At 40.6% G+C, this 12453-nt stretch overlaps 2 protein-coding genes across 3 annotated transcripts; one reads left to right on the top strand and one right to left on the bottom strand.

Moving 5' to 3' along the window:
* Positions 1 to 75: 75 nt before the first annotated feature.
* Positions 76 to 5108, top strand: LOC309694427 (sialoadhesin-like; the record flags this gene model as incomplete). 2 transcript variants are annotated; one of them, XM_082514511.1, is made up of 8 exons in its annotated part: positions 76 to 467; positions 946 to 981; positions 2142 to 2405; positions 2485 to 2730; positions 2806 to 2979; positions 3647 to 3724; positions 4359 to 4451; positions 4874 to 5108. In XM_082514511.1, the coding sequence occupies 8 exons, from the start codon at positions 437 to 439 to the stop codon at positions 4957 to 4959; spliced, it is 1008 nt and encodes a 335-aa protein (XP_082370637.1). In that variant the 3' UTR covers positions 4960 to 5108. The 2 variants fall into 2 exon arrangements, with proteins under 2 accessions (XP_082370637.1, XP_082370638.1); XM_082514512.1 differs by lacking the exon at positions 946 to 981 and having other exon boundaries at positions 437 to 467.
* A 2152-nt stretch (positions 5109 to 7260) lies between these two features.
* Positions 7261 to 12038, bottom strand: LOC309695067 (uncharacterized protein). Its single transcript, XM_082515471.1, has 3 exons — positions 11877 to 12038; positions 9482 to 9823; positions 7261 to 8101 (listed from the first exon to the last, which is right to left on the bottom strand). Exons 1-3 carry the CDS (start codon positions 11953 to 11955, stop codon positions 7866 to 7868), a joined length of 657 nt encoding a protein of 218 aa, XP_082371597.1. The 5' UTR covers positions 11956 to 12038; the 3' UTR covers positions 7261 to 7865.
* Between the last annotated feature and the right edge of the window lie 415 nt (positions 12039 to 12453).

The raw sequence follows: 12453 nt of genomic DNA, 5'->3' as shown, positions 1-12453 counted from the left end.
TGCAAAGAAACACGTGTTTCTGTGTGGATCTCTTTCCGCTTTGCTTAACTTATTATTAAAATATTTTTAGACAAGCAGGTGACACAATTGTGCCGTGGAGCCGTATTAAAAAAAGATTATTATTATCAATCTTATTTTAACTAGAGAGAGCCTTCATGTCATGATGTTTAATGCAAATACAACCCTCAAAGAATGCAGGATAGATGTAAATGCAATAAATAAATAAACTAAACAAAATAAAACTGTCACTTTCAGTTCGTTACTGTAATAAACCTCATGATTTACATCTTATCTTAAAACTAAAAGGTCAAAGGAGTTTTTTTCCCCTAGAAGTGCTGCAGAGAAACCACAGACCCCCCAAACTTTGCTACCAAGAGGAAGGAGGAGGGTTCAAGGGCTGCAGTGGAACGAAACGATCTCAGATCTGTGTGACACGATGGGACGAACACCTCTGTTGTGGCTGCTCTGTAAGTACCGCATGCTCTTTTTTGAAACCTTAGTATGTGATGTGTATATTTAAGATATTTTGGCTTCAGTGAGTTGAAGCCACAGATATTTGCTTTTACCTAAGACTTCAAACCTGTGTTAATAACAAAAGGGAAAAGGGTGTAACAGTAAATCTAGTTACACAGTATAAAAGGAAGTACAGGTGGATGCTGCAGGTGCTTTAATCCAGCTGGGTTTTTTGTGTTTCAGGTGAAATTTTAACAGCTTCACGCTTTCACGTCACTAAATTAGTTAAAAACTCATATTTAGTGGTCGATGGTGCAGATAAACTACAGCGGTGTTAAACTGCATCCTCACCTCCCCCTACAGAGCACATCCTGTTTATCAGTCTGACATTCAGCTCGAGGTCACTGCCCCACAGGTCGAGTGGATATTTAGTATTTAAACCAAAAACACGTGAAAATCTATTCACTATTTATCTCTTGGGTTTCCTTTCAGTCCTGATGTCGCTGCTCAGCTGGGCAACAAACCACGGTGAGGGAACTTTTTTTTATGACAAATAAAAGACAATAAAACACCAACTCCCAAAAAGTACCAAAAAGTAGCACAACAGTGGAGACAGATCAGGTTTAATGTGTGTCTCTGAGAAATGAAACAGGCCGAAAAAGCTGTGATGATGCTTTAAAAATGTCCTCCTTTATTAATGTTTTTTATATATATATATATATATATATATATATATATATATATATATATATATATATATATATATATATATACAGCATATATAAATAAATATAAAAACTCTCTCTATATTCTATTTTCTAATTCTAATTTCTACTATGCAAATTTCTGTCGGTGTTCTGCCACTGGAAACTGAATTTCCCAGAGGAATCTACCTGACGGATTAATAAAGTTTTATCGATCTAGCAAAAGAGTTCCAGACTTTATATCAAGAGTTTTTGGAGTTTCACCAAACTTTATAACTTTTCAGTAAAAAAGAGGGAAGAGGTTAGTAATGTGTTTTCTGTAGACTAGTCTCTAAATACTAGTTAATGATTTTAAAATGAGCAGAAAGGAACAGATTCTTAAACATAAAGTGATTTAAATGTTTAAATCCTAATAAAAACCTACTTAAAAATAAGAGGACTAAAGGGTGGATGATATAAAACGCAACCATCAATGTTAGCTTTTTAATGAGGCTTTCTTGGTCCTGTGACACACGACGAGCACACGGCTACCAGCAGCTCAATTTCTCGAAGGAAGGAATGAAAATAAATAATGTAAAAAGTAAATGAATCTGTTAAGTTTTTACCTGCAGACAGATTGCAAATCTCTGTTTAACTTGGAGAGAAAATGTTGTCCTTTTCCTGATATCCTGTCTTTAATGGTTAATATTCATAATAGATACCACGAGGTCAGTGTATGCACAAGTAATCCCTGTGAGATTAAAGCTCAGAATGCAGACTGACATGTTTAGACTTTTGTATCTGTATGATATCATAGAACGACATCTCTAAAAAGTTGTTTCATGATACCTGGGCAGGATTTTAGAAGATTATCTTTTGCATGAGCTAAACTCCTGGATCATTTTCTGCCCTCATCTGAAAAACACCAACAAAGATTCTGCTGGTTTCTTTGTGAAAAAGCTTTTTCCTCACGTTTTGCTTTATTTTAATCGTCTCTCCTCACAGCTCGTCTGACTGTGAGTCCCAGCAGCTCTCAGTTCTTTAAAGGAGACTTTGTGTCTCTGAGCTGTGAGGAGGACGACAGCTCTGCTGGATGGACTCTGAGGAGAAACACAAGCAAGGGAAACAGGACTCAGTGTGGAGATGAGTTTGGAAGATTAGACGGTATTTTATGCATCATCAACCACATTGTCCTACTGGACAGTGGAGTTTACTGGTGTGAGTCCAGAGAGGGTCCCATCAGTAACATGGTTAACCTGACAGTCACTGGTAAGCTGAGTGTGTGGAGTTAGTGTTGATGAAGCTGTGTGTAAATGGATGAAATGCTGTAGTTTGTCTCTGTGTTGAGGTGGATCAGTGATCCTGCAGAGTCCTGTCCTCCCTGTGATGGAGGGAGATGACGTCACTCTGCTCTGTAAAACAAAGACCACTCCCTCCAACCTCCCAGCTGCTTTCTATAAAGATGGCTCCCTCATCAGGAAGCAGCCTACAGGTCACATGACCATCCAGCATGTTTCCAGGTCTGATGAAGGCCTCTACAAGTGTGACATCAGCGGTCATGGAGAGTCTCCATCCAGCTGGATCACTGTCACAGGTGAAGCTTCAGTTTCTTTTACAGACTCTATACCCAAAGTGAGTCAAACTGACCACATCGATTTGTATTTCTTAGTAAATGCAGGTTCTCCCACCTCTCCTCCTCCATCAGCCTCCGCTTCCTCCTTCTACTCCTCGTTTTCCTCTCCTCCTCTCTCTGTGATGGTGTCTGTTCCCTCCATAACTGGGTTGCTCCTGCTGGTCATACTGCTTCTAGTGCTGAGACGATGCATCCAGGGAAAAGCTGGAGGTGAGACACATTCTGCGCTTTATGATGACACATCAAACCACTGTTTTTTTTAAACAAATCACCTAAAAAAAAATCAATAAATTATAATCTCCATTTTTGTGTTTCTGGCACTTTGAGCCTCACTTCTACAGCCCACATCTCCAACAGTCAGAGCTCACACTAACATCATCTAAGTGGAAACAGCAAACACAATCGCTTTCTTTAAAAGCTGCAACATGCTGCATGTTATTTCCACACATCTGTCTCTGTGAGGACCAGTTTGAGCCACAGACCATTTACATTATTAACTGAGGCTTAAATAAGGCTTATTATGACTAAGCTACATGCACTTCTTGTGCATCGATTTCTACAATAGCATTTTATGATTAATGTCATATTTGAATATATACATTTGTACACTGTACACAGTTTGGTTAGTTTTTCCAGTGTGTGTGAAGTGAGAAGTTGTGGTCAAAGAAAGCTGATGCGGGCGGTTCAGTCCAGTTTCCTGTTTTTTGAAAGAAAAGACAGAAACACTTAAAAAAAAAAAAAACTTTATTCTGACCGCAGTCTTTTCTTCACTTTGCATTTTAAACACATTTCGCCTTCTTTCAAATATTAATCTTGCTGAATCAGCAGCATTTACAGTTCTGCTATTAATGGAAAATCTTTGCATTTGATTTTGCAGAGAGAGCAACAGCTGCCAACTCTTCATCAGTGGGAAGAACATCTGCAGATGATCGAAAAGGGTCAAAGATGATGAGAGGTAAAGGACAGCATTAATCCTCTCGTGTTTCGACATGAGGCTCTGTGAGATGCATGGCTGGTTTTTCATCAGGTCAGGTTCATCAGTTTCTTTGTCTGGACGGTAAATTGCTCGCACATAAGGGACAAAGATTTCAGTCCATCATTAAAAATCTCCGGTATTAAAGATGTTGAACCAGAGCCAGAAAGAGTAATGTCTTGTGCTTCTCACATTAAAGCAGGCTTATTATTCTTATTTCTAGCTCCATGTTTTCATTTTTGGATTACACTAGTGTAGTTTGGAATATTTACAGGTTATATTAATCTTTGGTGCAGCACTTCTGTAACTACTGCCACACGCTAGTCAGGTCAGGTTAAATTTGGAAAAAAAAAAGACTTTCACACTTTTGCAAAGTGTTTACTTTACATGATGCATTGTGTAAGACTTACATCATTGTGCCAAGTGAGCGGCTCTGTGGTCATCAGGTTTCCTGTTTTGAGAGCTAAACCGAGCAGAGGTGTTAAAGTTGCTGCATGTTAAAGACAGGCTGTGCTGTGGCCTCACATTTGCCGCTGTTGTTCCTGGAATGTCAAACTTTTTCTCACCGTAAAACACAGGTTCTGGGTCAGTCACCTGACTTTGTCATGTTTTGCAGAGAGCGATCCAGCGGCAGTTTACTCTTCAGTGCACAGAACACCTGAGATCAGCTACGCACAGATCCCCATCAAGACGAACTGCAGACAGAGAGGTACAGCTGTGAAATTCTCTGAGTGGTCAGTAAGACTGGAACAGCTCTTTATAACACTGTAGTATATATGTATATATATATATATATACATATGAAAATGCTACACAGTTGATGCCTCTTATTTAATTTTTTATTTTATTGCAAATCAGAGATGGTCCAGCTGAAGGTTGATGATGACGTGCGATGGAAACAGGGGCGACATATAATTCAGCAAAGCATCAGTTCTGTCATTCAAAAACAAAAGATCTGGCTACTACTAAGACATATTTATATATTTCAATATTAATTATTAGAATTCTGAGATTCATTTATCTATATTTGTGTAAAACAGTTTTGTGGATATCCTCTTTGTAATAAACAAAGTGTGTGTGTTTTTTGTCATGTTTATCTAAACTTTCGGTAATCTGTGTGTTTGTGTTCAGATCTTCCACCAGAGCCAGCGGTCATCTACTCCTCACTGAAGCAGACCCGCACACCTTCACCACAGCTTAACCAGTCTAACCAGTGACACATCCCTGCACTCCTCTCTGTATTATTTATTCAATCATATTCTGTGTGTGTTTACAGTTGTACAGCTGCGCTGGACCAGTTTGAATGTAGAGGTCAGGATGAAATGGAAAGTTTAATTTTCACTTTAATAAAACATCTTACAAAGCAGTTTCCTGGTCATTGAACACACCTGTGCAACATCGGCCAATCACAGATTCAAAAAGGGAAATTGTTTCTTCACATGAATCCAGAGTCACAGACTCTGGAAACAGCTGCAGCACATCAGCAGGCATCATTTCATTTTATTCTTTAAAGAGAAGAAACTCGCCTAGAATCATTTTAAGGAGTGGTATCATCCTCAGAAGTCTCTTGAAGTCTCGCTTAAAGGACACTTTAGTCTTTGTTTTGTGTGTCTCAAATAAACTGAGAGCCGTTCAGCTCTGTGGAGATGCTGTGCTAGAGGGTGAACGTGGGAATGTCATCAAGATGTAAACGGTTGTCTTTGAAACTGGCTTCACAGGTTGTTGTGAAAGTGATGCACTGTGTAAACGTTTTGAGTGAGTGAGCAGCTCTTTGGTCATTTAGTTTCCTGTTTTGAAAACTAAACTCAGTCAGCAGAGGTGTCGAAGTCGCTTTTCAAATCCACATTTTCCATCACGTGGCTTTGTCTAGTTTTGCAGGGAGCGATCCAGCTGCAGTTTATTCTTCAGGGCACAGAACAAGTGAGGTCAGTTATGGATGAACTGTAGATGCACAAATGAAAAAGGCTCCGATCTCAGCCTGCAGCAGCAGAAACAATGAAAAGACATGAAAACAGGAGACAGTTACAGCACATTAGTCAGTGAGGTCATAAGGAGGTGACTTCTATGTTTTGTTTAGTTTCTTTTTTACATTATCATACATAAATGTTTTAGGCCATAAAGCACATTTTAATATTAGACTAAGAAAACCAGATTGAATGCAGACGATTTCATTTATTAAGGATTGGAAGCTGTCCAACCCTACAGGCCCCTGTGTGAGACTGACTGCAACCTGGTGTTAAATTGTGAATTAACTGGGATTAACCACATTTTATTTTGGAAAGCTGAGTTTAATTTCACTACATCCACACTCAGGCCAGACTACTGCCAGACCCGCTGGATCAGGAAATCATTTAAATAAAACTCGTCTGACAAAGTAAAGCAGGCTGCAGACATGATGATGATCTAATGAAATAGCCGAGAAACCAAATCACTGACAACTATCAGTCTGGAAAGTGTTAGAAAGGCATCTCTAAGGTTTTGGGACCAATATGAGAGCAGACGTCCACAAATGGAGGAAGCCTGTGGAAACAGGAGTGACACATCAACGGCTCATTCAGCAGGTCACAAAAGAACCCAGAACAACATTTAAAGAATTGCTGCAAAGCCGCTCAGAGCTCAGGATCAAGTGGAAACATCCTTTAATAAAACATCTTAAATGCAGTTCCTCACCCATTCAGCTTTTATTTGGTTGTGTTCTCGCCTTGAGCAGAATCGAAAGACTTCCACCTGCATGTCTGAGCCTGCAGAGCTCAGGCCTTGTTTTTCATTCTTTAAAAACACAGAACCGTTTAAAGGCGTGGCAGTGCATTTGAATAATCCAGCTGCTTCTCCACACCTCTCTCATACACTGAAGGTAACAGCACATCTGTGAATCACACAGTGCAGAGAAGCCAAACTGCAATGACTCAATCATTTATCTTAAAACTTTTAAAGGTATTTTAATGTATTTGATGTGGATCACACAGCTTTCTCTTAGTGATGGGCAGTGACTAAAAGCAGCCAGCAGGTGGCGGTCCTGGCCCCGCAATTACAGTCAGCTGACATGAGCACAATAACTTCTTTTATTTGTTTATTGCCAGAGTTAAATCATTAACCCTCAGGAGAAGAAAACATATTTGGGGGATTCCAGCTGTTCTTCTTCTTGCATATTCAAACTGTGGAGCTGAATTCATCGTTTCCAGATGTTGGAAAAAAAGCCAACGCCACAACGACTTTGTTCCACAACACAGCGTTTCCAGGCCACACCTGCAGAGTAATCTGATTACCCATTATTCCTACTAACAGCAGAAGGTTCTGCTCCGACACAAGGAAGAACAAAAGCTCTTCCAGTACAGACTTCCTGCTGTGTTATTGTGCAGCCGTTTGCATTCCTGTGGCTGTTTCAGACACACAGCGATCCTGCCCTCCCCCAGCACCGCCCACAGCAACAAACATTCATTCTCTGACCAGTTTTAGTTATTTCACGTTGTACCGACGCCTTTTATCATCATGAAACAAACTCCGTCCAAACCAAACCAGCTGATTGAAGTGTTTTATTAACATCAGAACATAATGCTGTACACGTAGGGGTTAAATCTGTGGCTATTGCCAAGAAACAAAAGTGAAAGATCAACATGAACATGAGAAAGCTACAGAAAATGTTCACATTACAAGAGAACTCTTATTAAAAGTCAGTGTTACACATGTCATTAGTATTAAAAGGGAGATGTGTGCATATGTACATATATCTGAGTTATATATATATATGTATATATAAGATCTCTGGCTTAGACCTAAACACAAGACACGCTAAACCACAAATCCCCATGTTCACGTGCCGCAGTCATGGTTATTGACATGTGATCAAATTCCCACAAACACCAGTCTCCACAGTTTAAAGAGAAAGGTTTCATTCTCAATCAACACAAAAATAAAACTTGCTCTGTCATTGTTAAATTGATTAGTGGTCAGTTTCACAGGAATAAAGTGCTTAATGCTACATATTTGTGGACAGTCTCATGACCTGCATCTGCTTTTTTAGTTTCTCACAGCAGAGAAATATTCATGGTCCCCTTTTCTGAGAAGTGGAATCACACTGTTATATACACGTAGCCAGGATTCTCAGTGTTTCACATTCAGGTTTTCAAATCATCTCTTCTGATCCCCTTTTCTTTTTCGGGGCTTCGTTGCAAGTCGGTGAGGATGGCCGTTTTCTTTTACACACCAACAAACCAACAACAGCAACAGCAACAAGAACAAGGACACTAACCACTCCGGCTCCAACTGCGACTGCGACACTCTGTCCACCTTCGTGATTCGCATTGCTCTGAATTGCTTTTTCGAGGCGTCCGACGGGCTCGCTGACTTCATCCCTGTGTTCTGCAGATCACAAAGATCAGACATTACACGCTGCACTCAGACCAAGTTTCTATTCCAGGAAGCCTGTTCAACAGACTCTGAGACTTAAAAAAAATCTGAGTATATCTGAGATCAGCAACTCTGTGTCCTGCTCAAACAGCTCAGAGTTCGTTCACCCAGAGTTAAATGCGTCCGCGAGTAGAGAAAGAAAGTGAAATTAGTGGGGCTCAGAATTAGTTTTTTTTTTTTTATACTTTCGATGGCCGTGATTTACCCAAGTTACATTATGCATCCTGATTTTACAGTTGATTTTTTTTACCTGAAACTGAAGCTGAAAACCTGGTGAAACTGATGGGACACAGTTTACTGACGCGTCCGTCATACTAACGTTTCCAATTTAACCATTTCTAACCAGCCTTCACTGATAGTCGATGGCTCTCCTGCAGCTACAGCAGGGATGTTCTACTGAGTCACATTTTACTTTTGAGAGTCATTAAAATATGGAAAACAGATCATGTCAGGACAAAATAAGACACTATGAATGGATCCAAAGCAGATCCAGAAGGGATGAGCTGTGAAACGACCAGAAGACACTCAGGCCTTTGGTCAGATCTGGTCTCTGTCCATGATCATGATCTGCTTTGCATCCTGCAGTGTAAGCGGACTCCAACATGGAGCTGATACTGATTCACACAAGATCCTGTGATACGTTAGATGGATCTGGGTCACAGACACCGAGTGTGAACTTCAGACTCTGTTCCTTTAAAAATGCTCTTTGAATAATGTCTCAATCGAAAATGCGAACAAAACTCAACATGAAAAGTAATCAGATTACTGTAAGACTGACTACAGCCAGTTCACATAATCTCCAAGATCCAAGTGTGACAGACATGTTTCCATGAGTGTGGCTGAACACGACACATGAGCCTGTCATGTATCTGAAGCTCATCCTTCCCTGCAGAGAAACTGGCCGACAGCTGCAGATTGTATTTTGAGCTGATAATAATTCTGCGAATGACTGAAAAAACACTCATTTGCACGAAAACTATTTTAAAAAGCACAAAAAATAGAAAAGTGATGTCCAAGTGGGACAAAATAGGTTTCACTGCACAAACAAACTGCTCTGAACTTTGATAAGAACAAATAAGGGGAAATAAAACTAGTCAGCTGGTGAACCACGAGGGGAAGCGAGAGGGACACTCAGACTTTGTTGAAGAAATCCCGCCAGGATTTTAAGCTCAGTCTGTTACCGTGGTAACTGAATCAGAGTTGAAGCTGGCTCTCTTCCAGGAGCAGAAAACCTGAGTTTCCTTCATCTGAGGGTTTATAAACTCACATGCTTCCTGGAATCAAACCCTGCAGCTTTCTAACAAGTCTCATCAAAAACAAACTCAACCTCACCTGCTTCTGTGACACTGAGGGAGCTTTCCTCACTTAAGACTCTCTCGCCGCTTGCTGCGTTGCTCATTATAATTCTGCACTTGTATCTTCCAGCATCGCTGACGGTGACGTTCTTCAGGACGATGGAAACGTCTCCATCCTTCATGAAGGCCTCTCGCAGCGTGACTCGACCCCTAAAAGACGAATGCTGGTACTTCTCGTATGAGCGTTCGTTGCGGTAGAAGAAGACGTAATCGTCCACACTCAGGTCAGGTTTGCTCCACTCCAGCACGGTGACGACTGCATCTCTGGGAGCCCGACACTGAAGAGTGACATCCTCTCCAATCGTCGCTGCGTACTGGTCTAAAATCAGAGAACAACATTCAGATATAATTCAACTAACCCTTAATAGATTGTTTCTTTCTTTATAAGAACTCTACATGGGGTGATTTCTTCATTTTGAATAAATTGGGGTCTCTGTACTGGAGCCTCTGGACCATATCTGTCCTACTGGAGCCTTTAGAAGCATTTTTAATGCAATTATGAGACTAATAATTTGTTTACTGTGCGCGTAAATGTGCTCACAGACTGTCCAAGATGTCTGTGCTTCAGTGCTGGTGAGTGAAGTTGGAGTGTTTCCCAAGTCAGTTATTTAATTCAGCATTTAGAAGATATCAGTGCAACACACCCGCACACACACATGCAGATAACACCAACTGAAAAAGGGAGGACTGTACTCTCTTATTCAAATATTTGCCTCAGGGGGAAAAAAGAAAGAATTTTATCTGCTGTACAGTTTCTTTTCTAACACTGACTGAATATGCGGAGTCCAAAACCAACCTGTGCCGTCAAGTGTTCAGTCCATCTTTTAAATACAGTCTATGATGAAACCTGAGCCCACCTGGGTCAGGAACATTTACAGTTATCAGAAGCATCATGTAGCCTGGCTGTAGTGGAGACTAAGCTGTGAGGTTTTTTTTAACCAAATCCTCTCTTTAGGAAAATTCTTGTTGTGTCATGTCAGGGACAGAAACCCAACACATGTGACAGGTCTGATGATGCTGTCAGTCAGTCATGACTGGACTGATCTTCCAGGCGCTCCTTTCATGGGTCGCCACAGCAGATCACCTGCCTCCCTCTCACCTCATCCCAAGATCTTCCTCCGTCACACTAACCCCCTGCATGTCCTCCTTCACTACATCCATTAACCTCCTCTGAGGTCCAAAATGTCTTAGACTCACTTCTCCAACTTTGTCTCCTAACCTGCTGGATATGAGCGGTCCCTCAGATGCACTCGTTTCTAATCCTGCACATTCTGGTCACTTCTGTCTGGATCACAAAAATGACATTCCCATGCTGGATTGATCGATAACGTGGGCTGCTCTGCTATCAGGCCCAGAGACAGTGCTGTGATTTCTCCCAGTGTCTTGATTCCAAACACTAACAACACAGCTGGACCGCAGCCAGCTATATGCACTTTTAATTACCAGCCTATCTTTTGGCAGGTTTGGCAGCTGATCAGCAGAAATTAGACAGTAGTTTCTGCAGGAACATCTGGATCTCCTCACACAAACACTGACATCAGTGGTCTCAGTTTGGACTCAACAATTCTGTGGCACTGCTGAATCCCAGACATTGTAATTAGTGTGGAACATATTTCACATTTTCAGCACACACACAGGTTTACAGTAAACTCTGCTCTACACACCTGTCATAACACAAACATTTTCGGTTGCATTTTTACATGAATGCCGAGCTCAGTTTGAAAAACAAAAACCCAAGAACAAAATACACTGCATAAAATAAGACTGTAAAAAATTCTCAAACACAGGCAACTGAAGATTATAATTATATTTTTATTACATGCAATGGTCAGGTTTATCTATAAAACACATGCACAGACAGCAGCTTGACCAAAGGTCTATTTAGCACAGTGAGAACGAAACTACAAAACAGCAAGAGCTGATTAAAGCTTAATGTGGGGTTTGTTTGACTTTCCAAAGGTTCTCAATGACACAAGTCCAAAGGTGATTTGTGTGCCCGCTGGACTTCCGACAAAAATGCGTTAACATCCTGTAGGCACTTCTAACTTATTAATACTGCCAGCTCACAGAAAACTGAGTGTGATAACAGCATAGGTTGCACCACAGCCTGGGATTTTGCAAATTCAAACACATATTAGGGCAGGAGGAAAAAAGAAAGAAAGAAAGAAAGAAAGAAAGAAAGAAAGAAAGAAAGAAAGAAAGGCTTAAAAATATCCTGCAGCGCAGTGCCTGCAGTTACCAGGCAGATAATGCCACTGAAGCCTTTGTACGGAATAATACTAACCAGCAGGATCACGGAAACCAACTCCCATTTCTTCCATATGCTGTTTGTAACGCACACAAACACACAACGACAGACGCACAAAACTCACCTTCAGAAGCAAAAGCGCGATGGAAGAGCAGCAAATGTGCAAAAAACCACAGAAAACCCATGTCTGCCGTTAAATCCATGACAGCTTTATGCACGGCAACAAGTTGTTTACCAGAGCAGAGGAAGGACGAACAGGGCGGAGTTGAAAGACTTGAAAGTTTTCGAAAAACGCCTGCCCAAACCTGTTGCGTCATCACAACAAGCGACTGCGCCATCTACTGATCATCTACTTATTTTCTGACATTTTACAGTTTTTTTGTTTTTTTTGTTTTTTTTTTGTTTTTTTTTTTGGGGGGGGGGGGCGGTGTAAAGAAAGAAATTCCAAGTATGTGAGAGGGATATGAATGTGGAAGAAGAATGCGGCGAACAGTATTTCATAAACTGCTGACTTGTTACATTTTATGTGAATTTTAACTGAAGATGTGTTAAAAAAAAACCGAAAACCCTGTAAGTCAGTTCCCGCTTTAAAAAAATAAATAAACAATATTTCACTTCCTGTAATGACAGAAATCCCCCAGAAAATAAATCATAGTCACAGCTTTCACGTAGGCCTACATCCAGTTTTATTATTATTATTA

The sequence above is a fragment of the Aulonocara stuartgranti genome (genome assembly GCF_965226115.1).
Source record: "Aulonocara stuartgranti genome assembly, chromosome: 3".
In the NCBI taxonomy this organism is placed as follows: domain Eukaryota; kingdom Metazoa; phylum Chordata; class Actinopteri; order Cichliformes; family Cichlidae; genus Aulonocara; species Aulonocara stuartgranti.
This window is presented reverse-complemented; position numbering and strand designations above follow the sequence as displayed.

Coding starts and splice junctions, on each gene's coding strand:
- LOC309695067 (XM_082515471.1), bottom strand. CDS start 11,955: ATGGATTTAACGGCAGACATGGGTTTTCTGTGGTTTTTTGCACATTTG. Junction 9,824..11,876: donor TCGCGCTTTTGCTTCTGAAG/GTGAGTTTTGTG, acceptor CTCTGATTTTAG/ACCAGTACGCAGCGACGATT. Junction 8,102..9,481: donor CCTCAGTGTCACAGAAGCAG/GTGAGGTTGAGT, acceptor TGTGATCTGCAG/AACACAGGGATGAAGTCAGC.